Here is a 26594-nt window from a genome sequence, read left to right on the forward strand (position 1 = left end):
AAAGTAATGAGTCACTTTAGAATCCAGATTTAACAGTGTGTGTGTGTGTGTGTGTGTGTGTGTGTGTGTGTGTGTGTGTGTGTGTGTGTGTGTGTGTGTGTGTGTGTGTGTGTGTGTGTGTGTGTGTGTGTGTGTGTGTGTGTGTGTGTGTGTGTGTGTGTGTGTGTGTGTGTGTGTGTGTGTACAGCACAGATGAAATTGCAGTCCTCTTGGACCCACGGTAAACAGGCAGTACAACAGGCAGTACAACACAGACAGTACAACAGGCAGTACAACACAGATAGTACAGCACAGGTAGTTTAACACAGGCAGTACAACAGGCAGTACAACACAGGTAGTACAGCACAGGTAGTTCAACACAGGCAGTACAACACGAACTATTAGACGAAACACAAGGGATGGTAAGCATCTCTGTACACTCTTTAATCCCATAGGGGAAGTGACGTGTGCGCAGACCCTGAGTTGACGGGGGGAGGGAGAGATAGGTAGTCAGGTGCTGGGGGGAGGGCAGGGCATTGTGAGGGTAGAGTTCAAGGCTATGGCAGGGGGCAGAGCAGGGAGGGAGTTGAGCCTCCTGACCGCCTGGTGAAAGAAACTGTCCTTGAGCCTGCTGGTTTTGGCCCACAGACTCTGCAGTCTCCTACCTGGTGGCAGCAGGCTGAAAAGGCTGTGAGAGGGGTGGGTGGGATCACCTGCAATGCTGTTGGCTTTGCGGGTGAGGCAGGTGTTGTGTGTGTGTGTGTGTGTGTGTGTGTGTGTGTGTGTGTGAGAGAGAGAGAGAGAGAGAGAGAGAGAGAGAGAGAGAGAGAGAGAGAGAGAGAGAGAGAGAGAGAGAGAACTAATAAAGATTTATAAGGATTTAGAAATCCAATCTCAGGTGCTGGGTAGGAAGACTCATTTTAAAATTAAACACCATTTTAAAAGAGAGAGACCATTTGTTTAAAAAGAGAGAGACTACCACACCTGAAGATGACATTCAACCATGACAAATGAACACATTCACTTATTCTTTGGTTTCATCTCCTTTTGCATTTGTAATTTTATATTAGGTATGAAGATTATTAGGGGGGAAGCAATGCAAAACAAAAGTTGATGTAGTAACCCAAGAGTATTACTATTTCCAGTATTTCACATTCCTCAGAGGTTCTTCTATCCATCTGATGATGAAATAATGTATCTCTTGTGCAATCATTGAAGCAATCAGAAAACCCTTTATGATGACACAGGCATTCCAACACATTGGGGATCAGATTTCCTTTCTGTGTGGTGGTGAAGTTTTTGGCTTAGATCTGATACTTGTCGTGTGGATGTCATACTGTTACTTTCCAAGACAGAGCTGCCATAAAATCAGTTAACATTGTCTTTATCGATGGATCATTATTAGCCACTAAAAGAAATATTACAAAATGCTATTCCACCATTTTTTAAGTTATGGCTTTTACATAGAGCTGGAAATGGCATCCTTTTGATGCTGACATTTTCTTCCTGAGAAAGTAAAGAAGAAGAAAAAAATGTGGCTGCATGGCTGGAAAATGAAGAAGTACTCAATGCTAATTTTTATCATTTTGAGGAAAACTTTGTCTGATCCAGTACCAAACTAAAGCAGCGAAGCAAACGTAAAGATTACAGGGAACGCCTAAACAAAGGTAGCACAAACAATTTGTGCAAACACTTGTAACACAATCAGACCCCAGAGTATAAGGAGTGCATGGCTCTAAAAAAGACAGATCGACGAGTGCTTTAGAGGACAGCTGTCGCTAATGCAAGTATTTATAAATGTCACATAAAACACAAAAGATCCAATAAAGTGGAAAGAGAAGCAGGAATGAGACCCTGTCAGAAAACATTACAGCCACTGCGGACAAAAATTCTTCAATCATAATTGACTTAAAAGTTGGATTATTCTTTGAAATTTTATTGGTCATTCCTTGCTTTACTGGTATATATAGAGACTAAACAATCAAGTCAAAAGGTACAGATAGATTTGCTTCTTCATTAATGATATGGATCTGGTGTTTAGGGTTATGTAAGATGAATCAAAGCCAGCATATAAACGCTGGTGGACTTTATATGCTTGGATGGATGAGAGGAGTTTGAGACTAACAGGCAGAATGGATATAAAGATAGACAAGGAGCACAGAGTTGGACAGCAGAGATACAGAGAGCCAGAAAAAAGGACGATAACTTTAGTGCAGCACAGAGGTGAGAGGCCAAAAAGAGAAGCCTGCATGAGTTAGACAAAATGACACGAGAGAGGGAGAGGGAGAGAAAAGTCTGATATGCAGGGAGGAAAGGAGGTGCTGGCAGCTGTAGCTGCGTTAGCATAGCAGCACGAGGAATGCTGCACGCTAATCCTCTCATTAAAACTCTGCCGATTCACTGAGACAGATTACTAACATTTTCCCACTTTCCCCTTCTTTCCTTTGGATGAACAATGATGCTGCAAACATGTGTGAAGAAGATCTCCTCCTAGTGTTGTCTTCTTTTCCCGTTAGTAACCTCTAAGCTATCGCTAGACAAAGCTGCTGGACTGTGAAGGGAAACCAGGTGGGCGGATAGAAGAATACTACTGCCCACGCTGAGGTTTTACATACTTCATGCCTCTCATATTTGCCCTGGGGTCTCCTTGTCCACTCCCCTGGTACTCAAGCTGTGGTTCAACTCCTGCCTCTCCATCTAAATATAGACTCCACATTATTGTCGAAGGAATTAGCACATCCTCTAAATATATTTACTAATTCTGCTCAGGTTGCAGGTAGATAGAAGCAACACCTTCACAATCACTGGGTATTAAAGGGTCTCTTAGTAATGTAAGATTAAAGATCTGTCATTTTACCCATGTAAAACCAATAATGTCCTCCTAGAAGTCACCTGGAGAGGTAGAGTTGCAATTCTGTGCATTTTGTGATTAGCTAAGATGTATTAGTTTATAATCTGTCTTTCCCATTAATCCACATTCCAATTTCTACTTTTATGTATGGAACATTTAGCAGCTTTTATTTAAGAAACAGAGGCTAGAATGTCACAGAACAGCAGATCCAACCTTTCTCTTTTACAGTGAATCACCTTCATAGAAAATATGTGGACTCCAGGCTTATAAATGAAATCAGATCATTAAATACTCCATTGATATCACACATTTAGTGTCCTTTCTTACCTGGGTAAGAACTTGAGTTGAGCGTTAAAGGTTGACTGAGGTTGGATGAAGCCCATCTTTGGTAGGATCTCCACATGTTTCCTCAGCTCTGGGCACACCTCAAAGATCAGCTTTAAGGCAATGCTGGCACTGTCAGCCCAAGACAATGTTTCATTAGCATACCAGGTGTATTTTTTAAAGAATGGAACATTCTGTATAACTGAAAAAAAGAGCTTAAGAAATAACACAGGGGGTTTATTAGACTAGGAACCCTTAATGGCAAGTCCTCCTGTAAAGGCACAGACAGCTGGAATTCAGCACCACATTTATGACATGGCTTCTAGCTGGACTACAATACAACATTGATGTCAACTGTGCCCAGGGGACATCAGAGACCTCAGACAAGTAAAATGTTATTGTTGACCGACACCTACAAAAATAGTTGTGTATGGAGCGATGTCTGCCACGCCTGTATCTTTTAGCTGTTTCAGTTTTCAGGAGATCCAACAGATGGTTGTGCCTGTGGCTACAAGCCTCAGTAATAACTTGTGATATAAACAGCTTTTTACCTTGGGAATTCTCAACACATCTAACTACAGCCAATACTCTCACATCTTCATAAGAGATGACTATACAAACAGGCAGAAAAATTCTGCAGGTCACATGCGTATACAGTGATTTTATTTTTCTATCCTCAAAACTAATGAACCGTGGCAAGATTGACCGAGGGACCATTCTTTTCTCAATTCCCCCTAAAATGAAGTGACCCACTTTTAACAGAAAGGTTTACCAGATGGTTATTTCCCGGAGGCAAGGGTGCTCTCTCAGGAACACTGTGGCCATATGAAGTCCCTATTTAATTGTGTCAAAATGTAACCTTCAAATTGCTCTGGAAGGAATATTAATGGATATGTAATCAGCCTAATTATGCCTTTTAATTAACTGGAGTATTTAGCTGATCCGTGCTTTTTTACTGGCTGAGTGTGAACAATTATTTTTCAAAAATGTTTAATGATTTAATGGTGACTTTAATGAAATTCACAGACAACAATATGCTTCCTAAGGGCAAAGAATATTATGATACTGAAAGCCTAACCTTCACCTCCTCAACCTGAATTATACCAATATTTTAGTTTCCTTTGTTCCTAGGTTTAGACATAAAACAATAATGATTTCTGTAATTAGAGGAAAATGAGAGACCTCAAGGGGAGGCAGAAGAAGAAAAGAGAATGGTGGGTGGCTGAGGTCGGGTGTTGTACAGAAAAAGACTCAGCTTGGAATTGAACCTCGGAAGCTTCTGCGGTCTCCAGAGCTCCCTGGGTGCCCCCATCACTTTTTTAACCTGGACCTTAGTGGATCTATAATCATAAATAAGGTGTGGCTGAAACCACCAGTGTTATTATAAGAAAAGAAGGGTCAGAGATAGAAGGTTAGCTTGCTAACTTTTGTGTGAATCTCTACAGCACAATATGCCAATATATTTGATATATCATTTCCTTCGGAGAATTTATTAAGTCAAGCGAACATTAATATGGCCAAAAATACTTGAGGTGCGCCGATTGTAATTTTCTTGATCTTTTAAAATGACATATTCCTACAAAATCTGACTTTCAAAAATTATTTTGGCTGTTTGTTTTTGAAAGCCACCACCAGCAGAATAATAATATATTCTGAAACTTTTCTTTAATGGGAATTAATAAATCCATTTATTTTGAGTTAGTTATTTAACAATAACACTGTCTTGCTACAGGGTGTCTGGAATGAACTCGACCAGGGATATCTTTACAATCCAGGCATGTTTACTGAGATAGCAGATGTTGTGTTGTTTTGTGTTACACACTCAACTTCACACAGTTCACCAATGGGGAAATAAAACAGCAAAAAGTCTGTCTGGATGCGATGTGCATGAGTACGGCTGGACACCCTTAGAGTTAATTGGTCACAAGTCAAGGTTGTTGCTCAGTGAAAACAATTTGGTCTGGCTAGTGTTACAATCTCAAACCTTGATTCTGCATTCACAGTGAAAACAATTTCCCCACTGCTGATTATACATGATGATGACGAGCTGTAAATCGATTGGATAATTGGCTGGACAATCAGTTGGTGCACATAAAAAAATCCATTAAAATACCAGTACACTTGAGGCAGACCACTGAACTGAAGAGTACTCGTTGATTGGAAATGGGATGCTTCACAATGACATAATTCGATTGGTGTCCGCATTATTTTAGCTACTTGCCTAAAAAATATAACAGTCACAGCCACAGTTCTGGACAAATTGCATTTCAAATGAAAAATGCAGCAAATGACTAACTCTAAAGGCAAAGGATTCAATGAACAATACGGATAATGGTGCTCATACAATTCATTAAGGTTACAGTTGACAACTGTTTCAGGTAATGCTGCAGAGAAACACTTATGATGGGTCTGTATGCAGCACTCTGTGTATAAGTTTGGACTCTGAGTACACAAAAGCTACAACAGAACCACTGCCCTCCAAATGCTCAAATGGCCAGGTGGCTAGACTTTGCTTTTTCTACATGTATTCCAAAGCCTCTTGAGATCCAAAAGGTTCTTGGATACATTCCTAATATTGCAGCAGCATCTGCTCTAAACAGTGTAATCTTTTACAAAGTACCTGGCTGGAAGAACAGGTTTTTATGTTATAAATAACATCAACAACAAACTCCTCATGCCAAATATACGAGGGCACAGATTGAACTAAGGTACAATAGAAACAGAGGAGATGGAATTCATGGAGAGAGATTGAAGAATGCTTTGACAAAGAAAGAAGGCAATGCCCTTGTGTTTCGTTTGGACTGAGTTTGGGCAGCAATGCTGAAATTCCCAGCAGGTGGCAACGAGAAGGGGGTTAAAAAACATCTTTGCCAAGATATTTCAATCACCAGCACAAGCACATTGCACTTTTTAAAGCCTCTTAAAAATAGCATAATCAGGAGCAGTGTTCAAATCACTGGTCCACAGTGAAAAGAAACTTTGAATTATGTTTTTCTGCTGCTCTCTTTAAAATCTGTCACAAGCTCAGGAGGAGTTGTGGGATATCGCATCATCTACTAAAAGGAAAAGTAATATGAATGATGAAAGTAGCAGCTCTCGTATTGTTTCACCAGAAAACCTGCCAACTTATTCTGTGTTCAAATTACTGTCTTAGAGGCAGACTGACATATTGCATGGTTAGCTGCTGCATGCATGAATATTTTCTTACTGCTGTTCACATTGATGCTGTCATCATCATGTTGTCACATGCGCTGGTGTGCCGGCACACCAGATGGCATTTTTCACAAATCCCCCACACATGCAGTCCCTCCCCCACATGATGCTGTACAATGACTGCCTAGGTGGTGGACCACATGCCTGTAAATGTTACTGCCCACGGTGTTTTCTTCATAACCTTGTGTGTGCATCACAATGTATCACACCATAATCCATAATGAAGGATTTACTTTTTATCCATGCTATTGTATGACACAAAGAGGATTGTGGGAATATGCGCTTAACGCATGGTCCCTTTCCTCATCCTTTGTCTAGGAACATTTATCGGCTAATACATCTCTATTATTTATACTCTAGCCTGACTCTGGGCACAGGAAGGGTGGAGGGTTTAAATTTATTTCCAAGAGAGTTTTTTTTTAATGACAATGCTGTTCTGGTTGCAGCTGAATGAATGTGAGGAAATTCAAGGATTGTATCCTAGAGATAAGCCCACATGGTACTGCAGCAGTCCATGTCGGTGGTTCTGAACATACCAACAGAAGGAAGTATAACACATTCTATAATAATGTCCCTCTACATATATGCAGATTTTCTTCACACATTGTACAATTGAGTGTGGGATTGGTTTCCACGGAGTGTTACACAGAATAGGATTGTGTGATCGTGAGGTCCTCTAACACATCTTTACTTTACACACAGGTTTTGTTGCTATGTGGATGTTTGCTGACTAAAAACTATTAGATACACATTATGAATCTCACCTCTCATAATTTGCAATTTCCACCCTGAAGTTTGGTTCACAAATTATTTAAAAAAAAAGAAAAAGACAAAACATTCCGCAGCTATTTTTGCCTCTTTATCCCCTCTAAATGTGCTTGGATTTGTGCCTCCTGCTCTCCTTTCCCAGAACAAATTGTTTGGCATATATGGTCACACATTTCCACATGAACTGCATTTACTATTATGCAGTTTTGAAGGCATAGTATAGCTTTCACTTTTAGATTGTCATTATTCATGCAGGCTAACAAAGCTTATCTTTCAAACACTAATTAGATATTTGATTGTGACTGACACTGAAATAATTTGTGAGAAAGTATCTGTTATTTCTTACAGAAGGTGTGCATGCATATCTAAACTGAGGGACCCACCTGCTTTGGACCGTGATAGTGTCTTGATACAAGAAGTCAAACATGCAGATCTTCAGGTCAATGCTGGGCCGAACCACGAAAACAGGGACACTGACTGCTAAACCCCTCACATGGATGGGTATCTGTTTGTACCAAGAGGCATTTAGTTGCAGATGGTTCACGTTAAATTACACTGAATGCAATAAACTGACATCCAAGGCTCTTTGCTTATATTAACTTTCTTATCTACTGAATTAAGAAGACAATAAACATGTTGTATCTTACTGGTTTGCTGGTTACATCAGAGAACTTGATGTGGAAGTTCAGTTTGACCTCTCCTACAACGGTTGGAGTGAAAATAACGTCCAGTTTGATGCTTTTAAATGGTCCAATCTCACCCTCTCTGACCTGAGGGAGGGTTCGTCAAACAGAAGAGTAAACATTCGACTCTTAAATAACAAAATTTAAGGAGAATAAATTCAAAACAAATGTAGCATCAACGGATAACATGAACAATGAGCCCCACACATCACCACTTAATTCAAAATCTTCCATAGAAATTGATTGAGGTTCATAAATCTAATCTTTTTACTGCACTTCGATTCATGTCAGGGACCTGCACCTTCAAATGATATCCAATCAAACTACAGCATCTCCTATGTGGACTGAAGCACTGAGGTGGTGAAAGTAAAAATAATGACCAGAAGAGAGGAGAAATCCATAAATGCAGCAACTCATTTAATGTTTTAGGACCATGATAGCTTGATAGATACTTTGCCATTCAAGACACCAGCCTTCAACCACACAATGTAAACTATCAGTCAAAATGTCACTGATGGAGCCACAGGCATGCAGCCACGTGCAAACACAAACATAACCAGAACAGAGGGAGAGACAGTGCACCATTAGCCCCCTGCCAAGGAGACATAATGGACCCTGAACAAATCCAGGACTTCATATGCACTGCAAGGCACACACAGCCTGAGCTAAAAACAAGACAGAGTGTCTTCAACAGACACAACTACTCATCTGTTGTTTCTGAAGAGGAGCAAATGTCTCTCTGCTCATCTAGTTCAGGCTAGTATTCATATTTCTGGGTGTTAAAAAGGAATTCATTGCATCCATATTTTTTTCCAAATCTGACTATTTCCATGCTAGGAGTTAACAGCATGGATGCTGATCTTAATGGTGTTCGTGTGAGTCGGGACAAAATGTTAAATATTTATTAGTCACATTTAGTCAACTGTGCTGTTATGAACTGAATAAGAACACCCGCATGCTAACGTGACAGCGTTTGGATGTGGGTGCTCACAGAAACACTGTTTTCATGAGCACCATTTTACTTGGTTCCTTTATCATACTAGAACACTAACATTTCCTATTATTGATACAAAGTAAAACTGAGGCTGGGGCTGATGAAAATGTCTTTAAATTCAGTCAGAGTAAAAACACAAGAATAATTTTGAGCTTATGATGATGACGGCAGATTAAAAGTAATGACATTACTTTCATCACTTTTAGTTGAGTATTAAATACAATACTTACATTTCCTAAATGTATGTCACTGAAGTCCGAGGAGCACTGGTCCACCTGGTCCATCACATGCACATCAGACGTAGACTTTGGACATGTAGCAGAAGCTTCTGAAACTCACACACACACGCACACGCACACGCACGCACGCACGCACGCACGCACGCACGCACACACACACACACACACATATTCATTCGAACCATTAAATACTTTTTGAAAACACATTGAACTTGATAATAAAAAACAAATTAACTCCTCATGGTGGCATTAATAGAAAACTGAGTCACACAAATTCTTCCTAACAGCAGTAAGAAAGCAGGAAAAACAGATAAAGTAGATTGTGGGACTTTGATCTAGAACAATCTAATACAATATCAGTCCAATACTGGTCGATACTAAATCTGATTCTAATGTGCAATCAGATTATGAGCTGAATAGAGAATTATGTATCCAAGATCAGACGCTATTTGCTTGCAAGGGTAAATAAATAAAAAATAGACAGTCTTTTCCACAGCCAGCAAAACACAGACAAAAGACTGAACAGCTTATCAAAACATCAGTGGAGGAAAGTGCTGAGTGCTGTGATGAAGATTTCAGATCTGAGAGAACATTGAAGAGAAGATGTCTTCTTCTCCTGAGCTGTGAGAGCAAGGTGAACCCCACACTTGTTTGTGTGTGTGTGTGTTTGTGTGTGTGTGTGTGTGTATGTGTGTATGTGTGTGCGAGTATGTGGGTGTGTGTGCCAGTTTCTCATTAGAAACACATTCAGAATCCTTCGTGGGAAAAGAGGTCAACCTTTACGCCCAGGCCAAACACCATCTCAGAGATAACTGTCAAGTGAATGATGTTTTGACAGTCATGTGTGTGATATCTTTACCTGCTTGCTCTTCCTGTGACACCTCAGTCACATCCTGACAGGCTTGCTGTGGTTGGAGTTCTTGGGAGCTTGTGGAAAAAGTGCTCCTCTGCTCATCAGATATTATGCTTTGGCTGCTTATCTCCTGTTAGAAACACACCCACACATTGGTTTGATTTTCCTCTTGACAGCTTCCTCATGTCATCATTTCATTGTGTACACTGTAATGATTCTATTTTTAAATGGTAACATTCTCATTCATAGATGATCTGATCAGGTTGTCATAGCAGCAGTGGTAGTTGAGATTCAGCTCTACAGTGAGACCTGGTTTGCGTTGGCAGAGACATGGAATGGCAGTCTAGCATGGCCAGTGTCTGGACTGAGACATGCGGAGGTGTCCATGCTGAAGAACGTGGCCAGGGCTCCCCTGTTGGTCAAGGTGAATGTCCGGGAAATAGTCTGTCCCACTACGTGTGAACCAAAGTCAATGAACTGACTGTCAACTTCCAGCTGGTGGAAACATCCAGAAACAGAAATTAGCATCAGCGGTGAGAAGATGCCAGATTTAGTACATATCTTTACATACATTAATATGCATTTTAATTAATTGAATGATTAATATAGACATTACGTTGCATTGAGATATCTACATGGTGATATTAACCCATTGATAATTGTTATCCCTTCATTACAGAACTAGTGACCTAAAGTCACATTTAAAACCTCTGTTTTACATAGTAATACATCACCAAACAGTGACATGTATGCATATGTATGAAAGCAAAAAGGAAACAATCAAGACTGGTCAACAGGTTAATTTAAAATACATTTGTAAAGGACACACAGTGTTGGCCACAGCACATGACTCACATCACATTTCTTTATGCTGCATCTGAATGGCACAGAAAAGGGACCCGCTGCTGATACGAACTGGATCTCTCCTTCCATTTCCTCATTTATCTGCAGGGATCAGATGTAATGAAATATTATGCCGCTTCATCAAAATGTAGGCAACAGGGCATTGAAACAATAATGAACATCTTACACTCTAAGCCATATGACTTGAACTTTAATAGGTCAGAATGACAAACAGTAACATGGCCACACTGGATAGACATGTTACACAATCAGGTCTACAACCACTGACAATTCTTACAAATTGGATTTTTTTGTTTTGGTCATTACATTCACGAGACTCAGATAAACTAAAACCATTTTTGCCTGCCATCCATTCGGTGTAACATGAACAGTAAATGCCAGAGTTTCTGTTACTAACCCCAGGTTGAAAAACTGCCTGCATGTCGCAGGACATCCCAGGGGATAAAGATCCAGGTGGCACAAAGCTGAAAGACAAATCACAGTTTATTTCAAATAATAATGATTATTTTAATAAGGTTTAAAATGCGTTGCTTTGCAGCAAATAAAAATACAGAAAGTTGTTCCTGTAGTTATTTTTCTGAATGTTACAAAACTACATCAAAGACACCAAAAACATTTCTTTCTTTCAGTACTTAATAAAACTTAAATGTCAACTTTATTTTTAGACTGGGCTCATCAAGAATTTTCATGGCATAAGCAGCAACAAGAAAGTAGGCTTACAGGCAGCATTTAGGTTTAAAATCAACTCAATGCTTATGCCTCTGCACTTCCAAATATAATGCACTAACTGAATAAGCTGCTTCAGAGGAAAAACGGAATACTGAGTGATGAATCTTCTGAAAGTGGAGCAGCTAAACGGATAGAATGGCTGAGGTCAAATGTAAACCTGGTGCTCAGTTTGTGCAGATAACAGCAAAAAGAAGAGGTCTTTTTCGTATAAAAATATTACAGTAGGGAACACAGCCATCAGGAATGATTTCTTCATCAAATACTATCTGAGCTGCTAGCTGAAAATAAGTTTGTTTATAGACAAAAAAACAAACGTTAAGACTGGAAGCTACAGCAACATGTGCATCGCACTGCACATGTTTACACCAACACTGATGCTGCCTGGAGGAGCTCCATAACCTGCTGCTTTCCCAGGGATGCAAAACAAGGTCAGATCGATATGAATATAGCAGGCAGCTGGCCAGAAATGTAGAGAAGATTCTGAAAAGTCAATAGTTAAAAAGTTAGCAGTATTCAACTATCAGCATAATTAGGAAGCAGCAACAGCTACTGAAAATAATTCATTTTTTTATTGGGTGCAGTGAATGGTCTCGACCGTTGTTAAAACGTGTTGCTTATGAGATGCCCTTTGTGCTCAGCTAACATTTTTGCATGTATGTGGTAAAAAATTAAAGGGGAGTGTTCAAACTAGAGGGGACTCATTTAAATGTTTTATTTTGTATTCATACTAACTGAGTAAAATGAGATTCCTTTTATTAATACATTCTATTAATTCCGAAGGGCATTGCAGAAACAAATTAGAAAGAAGACGGGAAACATTATCAGTATTTGGCTCCAAAGGACAATGTCACTATTGTAATTTGATTGGCTCAATAGACAGACATCTCTATTGAGATGGAGTGACATCATCCCCTCCTGTAATGGCGACTTCATTTGGCTGCATAGTCTGAGAATGAATGATCAAGTGTCTAGGGGATGGTATCAGTTCTGCCACTACTGATTTTGATGGAAATTGTCCAAATAGTCAATAGTTTAATAGAGCAAAAAAATAAAATAGGTCTTCTAAAACCTGGTTTGAAAAGATTTTACCAACAAGAAAATGGAAGACAATGCATGCATACAATCATCAATACCATTGGCAGCATATTGGGTTTAAATTTGAATTTTGAGTTTAAATTTCCATCCATCCATCCATCCATCCATCCATCCACCCACCCACCCACCCACCCACCCACCCACCCATCCATCCATCCATCCACCCACCCACCCACCCACCCACCCACCCACCCACCCATCCATCCATCCATCCATCCATCCATCCATCCATCCATCCATCCATCCATCCATCCATCCATCCATCCATCCATCCATCCATCCATCCATTTCCCTTTACCGCTTTATCCGATGTCCCGGGTCACTGGGAGCTGGAGCCTATCTTAGCTGGCTTAGGGCGTGAGGCGGGGGAAACTCTGGGCACGACGCCAGTGCGCCAAGGAGCCGCACGGAAACAGACAACCAAACACGCTCACACTCACAGTGTGAGCGTGTCGGAGTTTGAATTTCTCAGATGTCAAAAGAAAACTTGCAGCAGGCAGGCCGTAACTTCTAACTCACCAACCTGGCCTGAAAATATATGAAATAATTCCGAGTGGTTTGATAAGCCCGGTGGTAATTATGAATAGCATTTTGCACTTTTGTCAGAATTTATTTCTGTGGCTATTTTTCCTTCTGTATTCGTTCCATCCTGCTTGTATCATTTCAGCACAGGTGTTATAGAATGACACGTAAAGAAAAAATAGAACAATTCACTTGGGACTAAATGCTGAGAGAGGCAGTGTTTGAAAAAGGCTGCTAGAGCCCTATATAAACAGCTGCAAAGAAGGTCATTCTGTACTGTATACTGCAGTAAACGGAGACTGTGGCTGTCGAATTGCACCATGCTGTGACATCTGTTCAACATTCTAGATACTTCCTATTGGTTATTGCAGTAAATCAATCCGGACTCAGATCATTATGCAGTTAAACAGAACTAACATATACTGACATTCAATGCTACCAGCAATCAGTGAAGCATCAAAGCTTTGATGTGTGTGAACATTCTGATGAACACAGCTGGAGATGACATACAACTGTACTAAAGTATACTGTACGTGGTACCACGTCAGAAGCCACAGCAAGTCAAGACATTTCTACAGCCAAACTGTGTGCATGTCAGCAGTCGTGATCTGATCTACGTCATTATGTGAACGGATCAACATTTGGTTTCGTAAAAGATTCTTCTGAGATGCTCATCTTTTTTCCTTTGGTATCTATTTCGGGTGAAATATTCCAAACGGCAATGTTTGGATAAAAGTTGGTGCAGATTTTCAGGTTCCCTTCAGAGTGATCTGAGACAGAAATTCTCTGACTTTTCATTAGGTGTTCAGTAGTTTGGATTATGACTAAAACATCAACATAATATGACATTCCCATTTGCATCAGGCTTGACATTTAGAGTAAATAATATAAAACTTGGCAAACTAATCAGTGTCAGATTCGGGGAACTAGATCCCAAGACTGGTAATTTATCTATAGTTTACTCGATCCATACAAATGACTTTATAGGTCACAGGTAAGACATCTAATGGTAAATATAGTAATGTTGCTTGTTTAACAGCAGCATGTTAACCTTTTCGTTATTAGTATGCTGCTGTTTTTCTTAAAGGCAAATACCAAGCATAGCTTGTGAAAGCTGCTAATAATGCATTTCACTTCGAGGAGGGCCAATATGTTTTCACTAATTCATTCATTTTCCGTATGCTGGGGTCTATCCCAGCTGACACTCAATTCATGCCTATAGCTGATTTAGAATCACCAGTTTGCATATGTTACATGTTGTTTGGTGGCGAGAGGAAGGTGGAGAACCTGGACAGAACATTTGTGGATATGGGAAGAATGAGCAAATTCCACTTGGAAAAATCCCAAAACCGACTCGCATCAAAGCTAAAGTGCTATCTGCTGCACCACTGTGCTGTGGTGTTGATTACATCCTGCAATGGGGGATATATTGTAATTGTCCGTGTTTGTGTGTTTTGTGTTAGGGAGAGAGAGAAGAACGCCAAGAGTATAAGACTGAGAGTAGGGACGTTGAATGTTGGAACTATGACAGGAAAAGGTAGAGAGTTGGTTGACATGATGCAGAGGAGGAAGGTAGACATACTGTGTGTCCAGGAGACCAGGTGGAAAGGTAGCAAGGTTAGAAGTTTAGGAGCAGGGTTCAAGTTGTTCTATCATGGTGTAGATAGGAAGAGAAATGGAGTAGGAGTTATCTTGAAGGAGGAGTTTGTTAGGAATCTACTGGGGGTAAAAAGAGTGTCAGATAGAGTGATGAGTCTGAAGCTAGAAATCGAAGGTGTGATGTTCAATGTTGTTAGTGGGTATGCTCCACAGGTAGGATGTGAGTTGGAGGAGAAGGAGAAATTCTGGTTGGACTTTGACGAAGTGAGGCAGAGCATACCAAGAAGTGAGAGAGTTGTCATTGGTGCAGACTACAATGGACATGTTGGTGCAGGAAACAGAGGTGATGAGGAGGTGATGGGCAGGTTTGGTATCAAGGAAAGGAAAGGCAGATGGTGGTTGACTTTGCAAAGAGGATTCCTTACTGGTATCCAAAATGAATAACTCTATCTAATCCTAACACAATTTGAAAATTTGGACTAAATTAATTAATTGGATCTGTGATCACACCCTGGGATTATGTAGAGTAAAAACATTTCTGCAACAGTTAGCCTCTCCGTCTCTCCATTGATGACAGCAGGGGTTCTTCCTTTCAGCCAAACATGATGCAAGGAGGTGATAAAAACATAGTTCATCTCCAAAGGCTTTTCACTAACTGTGATCCTGGATTGTGTTTTTTTTCTTTCTTTTTTCAATAGTGTGAAGACACACCCAGCCCACTTTGGCAAACATTCACAATGTAAGTATGTTGGGTGAGGGGGCGTTGGGGGATGCAAAGCCATTTTTAGAAACTGAGGGGGCTTACATGGAACCACAGACTGGTTTAGAAAAGCAGAGTGTGTTCTTGCTTTGTTTCTCTCTGTCCTGCTGTGTTAATGGTTTCAGCTGGTTTCAGACACTGGAGATGATAGTAGAAAGAGGGGGAATTACGTACACAGTAGCAGCATCATATGTTCAACACACAATTTTTTTGGCATTAGTTTCGTGGTTACAGCAGACATGAAACTAATAATGACATTTTTATGCTATTATTAATTATCATTTTTGCAAGTATAGTGGAGGTTACAGTTACAAAGGTAAGGAAATCACCTTTTTTTCCATTCTGTTTCATGGAAAATGCAAAAGAACTCACAAAAAAAATCTTTTTGTTAAAAATGTACTCAGCGTAGGTCAATGCAGTGTTTGGTCAATTCTTATAAAGGATTTTCCAAGAGAGGGTTTCTCAAGACAAACATGTCCTATTTACCAGCTTAATGAGTCATGCAAACAGTCACGACTAGTTCCAGTGCTTTTATCAGTTCATCCAGGACACGCAATAAACTTGACTAATGGGCTCAGACTGTATGATAGACCCAATATAATGGTGGGGATTCAGTGAAATTGACAGCTGTCTTTCTAAATACTGGAAGCTTACAGTCACATTCCATAACCTTCCATTTATGTGGTACCAATGAGTTAAATTGATTGAATGTTATTTTAAAAAATGTGAATCCATTCAAAATACGTATAATCATAAAAGTGCATTGCTGTGGTTCTGTAACATGTGAGGGAGAATCTAAGTTGAGGGGTATAATATCTATTGGTAATGAAGCTAAGACCAGTGAACTAGAAGGTGAATTATTCAGGGAAGAGTTCTAGCATGGAGATTTAAGCCCAGCATCAGTAGCTTCTAGCTGACCCTGCGTGCAGCCTGGGAAACTACTCACTCAGTCAAGCAAAAAAAGCAGAGAGTTGAAGAATCCACATCAAGTTATGGAGGAGCTGACGGGTTAGTGAAACGCAGTGAGTGACCTGGGGAACAATATATCTCTGTTCAGTCTGTGGGCTGAGAGAAGGGAGATAGCAGAAACGTAGACTGACTCACTGAGCGGAATCTCAGAAAAGGAGCTGTGAGGGTGGTGATCCATATGTGGGAGGACAGGCTTTGCTTTCCTGTCCACTTCATTGTCTTTTAAAATGACAAGAAGTGGTTGTATTAAATTCCTGAGAGGTGATGCAGAGGCAGCTGTTTCCATATGGAAATAGAAGCCGTTCAATATGAGATGAGTTCAGAAAAGCTGCAACAGTTGTTGTTATAAACATCTCCTGCCCTGTTGTTGTCACAATACCACAATTCTGTCCTGGAACCAGAAATTTATATTTTCAAAACATGAACCATACTCTGATCGAGGTTTATGGATGTAGTGAAAGAGGAAATGAAGGTAGTTGGTGTGAGAGAAGAGGATGCAGAAGACAGGGTTAGATGGAAGCAATTGATTCTCTGTGGTGACACCTGATGGGAAAAGCCAAAAGGAAAAGAAAAAGACCCATACTCTGACACATGAAATACAATATATGAAGCATCACAACTTAACAACAATTGTGCTTCACTGAGCATCATTGTGTCTCTCATCTCTGTAAGATGAATATGTCCACATATTTCTCAGATCGATCATTAAAGGCACAATTGATAAATTAATCCATTTCACCTTTTGGAAACAATGACTTTAATCCCGGACTAGTAGGGAGTTGGTTCCAAGACCTACTAGTTATGTGTCACCTAGCTAACTGCAAGCACTAGCAGCAGTGTGAAACAGCACATTTCTGATATAAGCTCTCTTCCTCTGCGATCATCAATGTCTTCAATGCAAATGAATGGTACTCATCAAGTTCTGTCATCTATTTAGACCACAAAGGTCCCACACAATACTCCCCGATGCCGTCTGCACCCACATCTTCAAAATCCGCGGCTGTAAGCATCTCCAATGAATGATATTGCATAATAACTCTTCTCATCTGTATTGTTCTAAATCTTTGGGTTCCCTGCCCATAAGCATTTCAGATTTTCTTGTTTATGTTTTTTTTTTCTTATTGTTTCTTTAAACTGCATGTTGGTCTTCTTTTAATTGAACAATCATTTGTCCCCTCCAGCTTATTTGCCTGCTTCAGTAGTTAAGTCTTGCAGTGTTTTGCATTATGATTTGAACCATTTTTGCAGGAAAATTGTAAAACTAATATTAGCTATCACTAATTTTTATTTGATAAAATAATTCAAATTCATTTCAGGCCTCTTTCCTGTGTGTGCTGCTCCACCACAACAACCATCATTTATATACAGACTTACTTAACTGACAGAACCTCCTTCAGATGGGTGGAGACCCCGAGAAGCTTGCAGTAGTTAATGATGTAGCTGATGTTAGTCAGGATGACTTTCTTCTTATATGTTTTCCCCACTTCAAAGTCCTAAAACACATCGTTTTGTGTAACATCAGACTGCAGCTATTAGCATCCATCAACAGGAAATGAATAATAAACAGCAACAGCCAAACATACTTGGTTTTAAAAAGGAATCATGCTAATTACTTTGTGTTTGTTCCACTAACATACTTATCATGAAGTGTTTTCAGGAGTGATTTTCATAGCACTAGCCATGCGGTACCTTGAAGTGAATTACTTCTGGTTTACTGATGAATGGAGGCCCTTTCAGATTTTTTCCATGAACTTTAACAGGTGTCTTGAGCTTCCCAATGTCCCCGGCAGGTACTTCCTGTTTTATGTCAGTCTGAGTCAAAGTTGTGTCCTTACTCAGAGACATCTGCAACTGTACAAGTAAGACACATCAGGTAAAGACATTAGAAACTAGGCAGTCAGAGACTGCAACATCCTGCAACACCCCATTCAAAATTTTAATAAAAGACCCATGATCCAACATGTAACACGTGGATTCTATTTGTCATGAGGTTTCAGAGTTGTGTACCGAAAAATGTCCATCCATCCATCCATCCATCCATCCATCCATCCATCATCTACCGCTTATCCGGGGCCGGGTCGCGGGGGCAACAGTCTCAGCAGGGATGCCCAATACTTCCCTCTCCCCAGACACCTCCTCCAGCTCCTCCGGGGGGAGCATTCCCAGGCCAGCAGAGAGACATAGTCCTTCCAGCGTGTCCTAGGTCGTCCTCGAGGTCTCCTCCCAGTAGCACATGCCCGGAACACCTCCCCAGGGAGGCGTCCAGGAGGCATCCTGAATAGATGCCCAAGCCACCTCAGCTGGATCCGCTCAAGGCGGAGGAGCAGCGGCTCTACTCTGAGCTCCTGCCTGGTGACTGAGCTCCTCACCCTATCTCTAAGGGTGCGCCCAGCCACTCTACAGAGGAAACTCATTTCAGCCGCTTGTATCCGGGATCTTGTTCTTTTGGTCATGACCCAAAGCTCATGACGATAGATGAGAGTAGGAACGTAGATTGACCGATAAATTGAAAGCCTCGCCTTGCGACTCAGTTCCTTCTTCACCACGACAGACCCATACAGTGACTGCATCACTGCAGAAGCTGCACCGATCCGTCTGTCAATCTCACATTCCATCCTTCCCTCACTCGTGAACAAGACCCCAAGGTACTTAAACTCCTCTACTTGGGGTAAGGACTCTCCACCGACCTGTAGAGGGCACACCACCCTTTTCCGGTCAAGACCCATGGCCTCAGATTTAGAGGTGCTGATCCTTATCCCACTCGCGTCACACTCAGCTGCAAACCGTCCGAGTGCACGCTGAAGGTCCAGGTTTGATGAGGCCAACAGGATAACATCGTCAGCAAAAAGCAGAGATGAAATCCTTTGGTCCCCAAACCGGACTCCCTCCGGACCCTGGCTCCGCCTAGTAATTCTGTCCATAAAGATTGTGAACAGAACTAGTGATAGAGGGCAGGCCTGCCAGAGTCAAACATGCACCTGGAACAGGTCTGACTTCCTGCCGGCAATGAGAACGAAGCTCTGGCTTCAGTCATACAGGGACCGGACAGCCCTCAGCAAAGGGCCCAGGACCCCATACTCCCGAAACACTCCCCACAAGACACCACGAGGGACACGATCGAATGCCCTCTCCAGATCCACGAAACACATGTGAACTGGATGGGCAAACTCCCATGAACCCTCAAGCACTCGATGGAGAGTGTAAAGCTGGTCCAGTGTTCCATGACCGGGACGAAAACCGCATTGTTCCTCCTGAATCCGCGGTTCGACTATAGGTCTAATCCTCCTCTCCAATAACCTGGAATAGACTTTCCCCGAGCGGCTGAAGAGTGTGATCCCCCTCTAGTTGGAACACACCCTCCGGTCCCCCTTTTTGAAAGGATGGACCACCGCCCCAGTTTGCCTATCCAGAGATACTGTCCCCAACTGCCATGCAATGTTACAGAGACATGTCAACCATGACAGTCCCTGCACATCCAGAGACTTGAGGTACTCAGAAGGAATCTCAGACGGATCACCGCTGGTGATTTGCCACCAAGGAGTTTGGCAACCACCTCGGTGACTTTAGCTTGGGTGATGGACGATTCTACCTCTGAGACCTCAGCCTCTGTTTCCTCTGTGTAAGGCATGGCAGCGGGATTGAGGAGATCCTCGAAGTATTCGTTTCACCGCCTGACAATATCCTCAGTCGAGGTCAGCAGCTCTCCGCCTCGACTGTAAACAGTGTTGGCTGTGCACCACTTTCCCCCCCTGAGGCGCCGAATGGTTTGCCAGAATTTCTTCGAGGCTGACCAATAGTCTTCCTCCATGGCCTCCCCGAACGCCCAGACCCGAGCTTTTGCCTCCGCGACTACTCAAGCTGCAGTCTGCCTGGCCTGCCTGTAGGACTGCCTCCAGAGTCCTACAATTCCACAAGATTTGATAGGACTCCTTCTTCAGCTTGATGGCATTCCTTACTTCTAGTGTCCACCACCGGGTTCGGGGGTTACCGTCGCAACAGGCATCAGAGACCTTACGACCACAGCTCCAAGCAGCTGCTTCGACAATGGAGGTGGAGAACATGGTCCACTCTGACTCAATGTCCCCAGCCTCCTGCGGGATCTGGGAGAAGCTCTCCCGGAGGTGATAGTTGAAGACCTCAGTGACAGAGGGTTCTGCCAGACATTCCCAGCAGACTCTCAAAACACGTTTGGACCTACCAAGTCTGTCCGGTCCCCTGCTCTGCCAGCGGATCCAACTCACCACCAGGTGGTGATCGGTTGACAGCTCTGCCACTCTCTTCACCCGAGTGTCCAACACACACGGTCAGAGTTCTGATGATACAACAACAAAGTCGATCATCGACCTCCGGCTTAGGGTGTCGTGGTGCCATGTGCACTTATGGACATTCCTGTGGTTGAACAAAGTGTTTGTAATGGACTTAACTGTGATTAGCACAGAAGTCCAATAACAGGACACCACTCGTGTTCAGATTGGGGAGGCCGTTCATCCCAATCACACCTTTCCAGGTCTCTCTGTCATTGCCCAAGTGAGCATTGAAGTCCCCAAGGAGAAAAATGGAGTCCCCAGTCGGAGCACTATTCAGTACTCCTCCCAGGGACTCCAGAGAGGCCGGGTATTCCGCACTGCTATTTGGCCCATAGGCCGAAACGACAGTGAGACACCTGTCCCCAAACCGAAGGCACAGGGACATGACCCTCTCGTTCACCGGGGTGAACTCCAATATATGACGGCTGAGCTGTGGGACCACAAGCAAGCCCACACAAGCCCGCCGCCTCTCATCTTGGACAACACCAGAAAAGTGGAGAGTCCAGCCCCTCTCAAGGGTTTGGATTTCAGAGCCCAAGCTGTGAGTAGAGGTGAGCCCGACTATATCTAGTCGGTACCTCTCAACCTCCCTCACAAGCTCTGGCTCCTTTCCCCCCAGTGAGGTGACTTTTCATGTACCTAGAGCTAGACTCTTTCTCTGGGGATTGGGTCATGGAGCCCCATGCTGATGACTGCCACCCCATCCACACTGCACCCGTCCCCTACGGTTTCCTCTGCGGCATTCAGGTTCTCGGCAGTAAGTTGGACTGGTTCCGAGTAGCTGTTGGCTTTCACCAGGGCTGCACATTATCACCAATTCTGTTCCTGATTTTCATGGACAGAATATCGAGGAGTAGTCCTGATGAGGAGGCTTTGCAGTTTGGTGGCCTGAGGATTGCATCGCTGCGTTTTGCAGATGATGTGGTCCTGTTTGCGTCATCGGCCTGTGACCTGCAGCACTCACTGGTCCCCTTTGCAGCTGACTGTGAAGCGGCGGGGATGAGGATCAAATCTGAGGCCATAGTCCTCAGCAGGAAACCGGTGGATTGCCTTCTCCGAGTGGGGAATGAGGTCCTTCCACAATTGAAGGAGTTTAAGTATCTTGGGGTCCTGTTCACGAGTGAGGGAACAAAGGAACGTGAGATTGGACGGAGAATTGGGGCAGCAGGAGCAGTATTGCAGTCGCTTTACTGCACTGTTGTCACAAAGAGGTAGCTAAGCCGAGAGGCAAAGCTCTCCATCTACCGTTCAATCTTCGTTCCTACCCTCACCTGTGGTCATGAGCGATGGGTCATGACCAAAAGAACAAGATCGCGGATACAAGTGGCTGAAATGGGCTTTCTCAAGCGGATAGCTGGTGTCTCCCTTGGAGAACAAGTGAGAAACACTGCTGTTCACGAGGGGCTCAGAGTAGAGCCGCTGCTCCTTCGCATGGAAAGGAGTCAGTTGAGGTGGTTTGGGCATCTGGTGCGGATGCCTCAGGGATGCATCCCTAGGGAGGTTTTTCTGGCACGTCCAGCTGGGAGGAGACCTCGGGGCAGACCCAGGACCAGGTGGAGGGATTATATCTCAACACTGGCCTGGGAACGCCTTGGGATCCCCCAGTCAGAGCTGGTGGATGTGGCCGGGGAAAGGGAAGTTTGGGGCTCCCTGTTGAAGCTGCTGCCCCCGCGAACCGACCGCGGATAAGCGGTGGAAGATGGATGGATGGATGGATACATTATTTCTGAGCATTTCTGGAAAAAATCGGCATTAAATTTAATTCATACAGTAAAAAAATAGAACATTTACATGTTTAAATTACATGTAAAAATACGAATGTTTTCAAAAAAAAGATATCATAGATTTACCTGAATCTGAAAATGTATTGAATGTATTGTTGTGAGAAAATGACGTCTGTTGTACTTGTCATGGCTTTGTCCTTCTATCCTGTCCTATATTTTGTGGATACTACAGTGCTTTTTATCATCATTCTCTCCTCATGAATCCTCTGATTTGCTTTAATTACATTGCTGTGCTCTTCTAGCACTCAAGCCATTACTGCGTTGAGAAGAAGGCTTTGATGAGGGCATGAGTTTGACCTGTATATTCTGCGGAAGGATCACTTCCACTCGGCTGGGACCTCGCTCATAGCTGTGAGCTATAGAACCACGCTCACTGTGGAGCCTCAAAGGCACCAGCCCAATGAGAAGTGATGCCTGTCACCGCATAGGAGGGAGGGGGCTAAATGAGAGAAACAGCCACATCACCACCATGGTAGCGAGCTTTACACACTTCAGATTCAGAATGAAGAATAGTCACTGGGCAAAGTGGTGCTGTCACTGTGGTGGAATTAATATGTTGAGAGAAATGGAAAGAAACTATACCAGTGTTTCCTTATTTAAAGAAGAAACACTTCTGAGATTTATCAGAATACCAGTTTGTGTTCTATGCAAATGTATTTATATTACCATACGTACAAACTAGCAAATGATACTTCTATTAACAATAAACGACTCTACAAACCCTGAAGCAGATTTTAATCGGATGACTTTGTCTGTTTTGATTTGACCATACAATATACTGTATCCATGGCGACAGTGTTTTCATTAAAGCAATCACTGGTAGTTAGAGCAGTATTAAAATTAACGATGAGTTAATGGGAGTATAAATTTAGTAAGGGATTGTTTTGCATGTGAGGGATGAAAGTTGCACCAGCCTCTGTTATGTGCACCAGTTTCTTTACCAGCAGCGTCCTTTCAGGCAGAAACATGAAGCAATGCATCGGTGCCAATATCTGAAGTTCCTCTAATGAGCTGACCACAAAAGACAGACTCTCTCCATGGAGCCCCATATCAAAATGTCCAATTCTATACCAATGATAAACATGCCAAAGGAAAAAAAATCTGTGTTCATGACAAGTGACAGTTTTTCATTTATATTATTGATTGAATTTATGCATAAATAAGCGGAGCTACAGTACAATGTTTTGGCCTCCGTCCAACATGCTACATCTCGTTCTCATTTTTACATTAGCATGAAGGTGCAGCAAGTCACTGCCAAGATGGTGGTGGTTGAAGGACCATAGAAAAATTAAATGTGCTGCTATTTTTAGTTTGTGAACTGGTTTGGTGTCAGAGCTGACATATTTACATTGTAGATAATAATTTTTATTTAGTGTTCTGACTGACTTGCAGTCCAGGCACGGTCAGATTTTATTTGGAAAGTGTTAACTGTTTGAAATGGTTTGAAAAAACAGACTTTTTCAGCAGCACCTGTTTTACTTCCTAGAAATGGTCTTCAGTGTGGATGTGGATGTGTATTTCCCTCACCTAGGACTTTTAACAATCAGACGGTGATCCTTGCAGCAAAACCTGACAGCTGTTCTATTGGAACACACTAACAAGCCTGATACACAGCTTTGGGATGTGAACCTGTATTTTGTGTGTCTCCTCACTTATGCAACATCAACTGCCTTGTTTTCAATCAGCTCTAAAACTAAATAAGAGAACAAAAGAAATGGGCTTTTTTGGCCTTTTTAAAGAAATTATAAAAAATCATGACTTTCATTTTACAGGTTGGGAAATTAATCTGTTGCACATCCAGACAAAGAATTACTGAGAGTGGGATATGATTTCTGAGTGTTTAATTTTAGCATCTAGATTGAATTTGCTTTAGTCAGCAGCAGCTGCTGTTTTACTGCACCTTGCCATCCTGGTCCCACAGCCCAGAGAATTCAGGCTCAGCCAGGTTTTCAGTGCTGCTCTGATGGTCTTCATGGTCAACGGCTTCCTCCAGGTCTTCAACATCAGAGGATATTGATGATGAACTGCTGATGTCACTGAACTCTCTTAACTGCTGGAGAAATTCACAGCATTGTTAAAAATGCTTTTGATTTATTCATACACCATTTCCCATAGGTCTTCTTAAGCTGTTGAAAACCACTCACAATTGTGGGTATGTTCTCGATCGCTGATGGAGGGCTGGGATCACGGTAGCACAGGAGATCCTCTCTAGCTTGTACCAGGGCTGGGAATCTGCTAGTGTTTAAGGGCTTCGACAGCAGCACCTTCCGATCCCTTCTGCTCCTTTCTAGCTCTTCCTCCTGAAGGATTTTGGCCACAATCTCCACTCTCTTTGACTTCTGCCTCTCTGCAAATTCCCTGAGGAGGGTAAATCAGCAAAACAGAATTATACCAAAATGCGGTCACACATAGTGGGAGACAACACCCACACCCTGCTACATGGAGTGGGAGTAAAGGACACGCTTGTGGGAGAGGAGAGAAGAGAAGAGAAGAGAAGAGAAGAGAAGAGAAGAGAAGAGAAGAGAAGAGAAGAGAAGAGAAGAGAAGAGAAGAGAAGAGAAGAGAGGAGAGGAAATTTTTGATTTTTGCAAAAACACTTTAATCACATATTTTGTAATTTTATATTAGATGAAGCACTAAAGTGCTTCAGAAGAAGATTTTTTGCAAAAAATCTTCACTCACATTTAGAACATTTAGAACATTTTACAATTTTTCATTAGACGAAACTTCAAAAGCACTAAACACTCAAAAACACTAAACACCAATAAACAAAGGGAAATACAATATAAAAATTAGTACATTATAACAGGAAGTTTGCAAAAGTTAGGTGGTCATCAATTAAAGTGCAGAGGACATTTTTGTAACACCAGATGTTCCTAAAGTTATTCAGGTCTTTTGAGGAGAGGAGAGGAGAGGAGAGGACATACTCTTCTTTGCGTTTCATCTCATCCAGTTGTTTCTGTTGGTACATGTGTCTGACACTGTTGATTCCTTGGGCCTGCAGGGATTCTTTCAGCTGTCTCTCTTCTTGTTTCTTCCTCTGGGCAAGTGCTTTGGCTTGTCTCTGTTTCACCTGTAAATTTTCCTACAGCAATCATGTATTAATGTAGTTATTTCTGACCACATGAAGCACTGAATTGAACCAGAAAAGATGAGTCTTTTTATACTATGAAATCTACCAACTTTGTGTCAAATTGAAAAATGTGATAATAGCATAATTCACCAGATGGAAGTACTGTAGTAAGAAAGAAAGTATACTTTATTGATCCCCAGTTGGGGTTACTTTTCCACTCAGATGTATATTGTGTTAATTACAGTGTGTGTGTGTACAGACCCCCCAGCTTGTAAGGGCGACTCGGCAGTGGCTGGGAGGTGAGCCGACACCTCCTATTGTCAGCTCACACTCCGTGTGGCTTGGCAGGAGTGGGAATCGATCTACTGATCTCTGATCCAAGGGCGCATGCTCTACTGCTGAGCCACTGCCACCCCAAATGACAATAAAATTAAGTTGTGGTTTATGCCTTACATCTTTCCTGGCTTTGAGGACAACTGAATCAGCAAGGATAGATTAAGTATGTTCACCTTTTATCAACCCTTTCCAGTTTCTTGTCCAGCGTGAATGTAAAATTGCTGTATTTGTACATAAATAAACAACAGAGGCCAGCAGGTCCCACAAATTGCATTCACTGAGTATATATGCTTTAAAATGTTATATTAGAACAGTACCTGTTGGAGCATCCACACCAACAGCAGCATGATGCAAGCAACCAAATTCCACTTACATTCCTTTATATCAGTGTATTCAGACTCTAATGTGCGTTATTGTCTGACCAAGACTCTTGTTTGTGCATTTTTCTTACTACAGTGGACATTATTTCAGTAAAATGGTCTGTGATTAATCAAAATGTAATATTTAAACAGAATTTTGACTTATCATACTTCTGCAAAAAATAATAATACTACCTCTGATAGTAGAGCTGGTCACAATGGATATTATTAATTCTGTCTATTTATGATGAAAATTTTTTAAGAACCTCTACAGTTCTAATACTGGTGGTACT

General features: G+C 42.0%; 1 protein-coding gene across 1 annotated transcript in view; it reads right to left on the minus strand.

Annotated features, from left to right (window-relative positions):
* cfap74 (cilia and flagella associated protein 74) overlaps nucleotides 1-26594 on the minus strand; it is a 59344-nt gene that overhangs the window by 17354 nt on the left and 15396 nt on the right. Inside the window, exons 10-22 of the mRNA XM_068340011.1 lie at nucleotides 25461-25618; nucleotides 24678-24891; nucleotides 24434-24586; nucleotides 18132-18293; nucleotides 17817-17935; nucleotides 11166-11232; nucleotides 10760-10849; nucleotides 10214-10399; nucleotides 9911-10034; nucleotides 9043-9140; nucleotides 7783-7905; nucleotides 7519-7640; nucleotides 3158-3286 (exon numbers count right to left, since the gene is read on the minus strand). Coding sequence (XP_068196112.1) covers nucleotides 3158-3286; nucleotides 7519-7640; nucleotides 7783-7905; nucleotides 9043-9140; nucleotides 9911-10034; nucleotides 10214-10399; nucleotides 10760-10849; nucleotides 11166-11232; nucleotides 17817-17935; nucleotides 18132-18293; nucleotides 24434-24586; nucleotides 24678-24891; nucleotides 25461-25618 — 1745 coding nt within the window. The remainder of the gene's footprint in view (nucleotides 1-3157; nucleotides 3287-7518; nucleotides 7641-7782; nucleotides 7906-9042; nucleotides 9141-9910; nucleotides 10035-10213; nucleotides 10400-10759; nucleotides 10850-11165; nucleotides 11233-17816; nucleotides 17936-18131; nucleotides 18294-24433; nucleotides 24587-24677; nucleotides 24892-25460; nucleotides 25619-26594) is intronic.

Source organism: Antennarius striatus, chromosome 2 (genome assembly GCF_040054535.1).
Source record: "Antennarius striatus isolate MH-2024 chromosome 2, ASM4005453v1, whole genome shotgun sequence".
NCBI classification, from domain to species: domain Eukaryota; kingdom Metazoa; phylum Chordata; class Actinopteri; order Lophiiformes; family Antennariidae; genus Antennarius; species Antennarius striatus.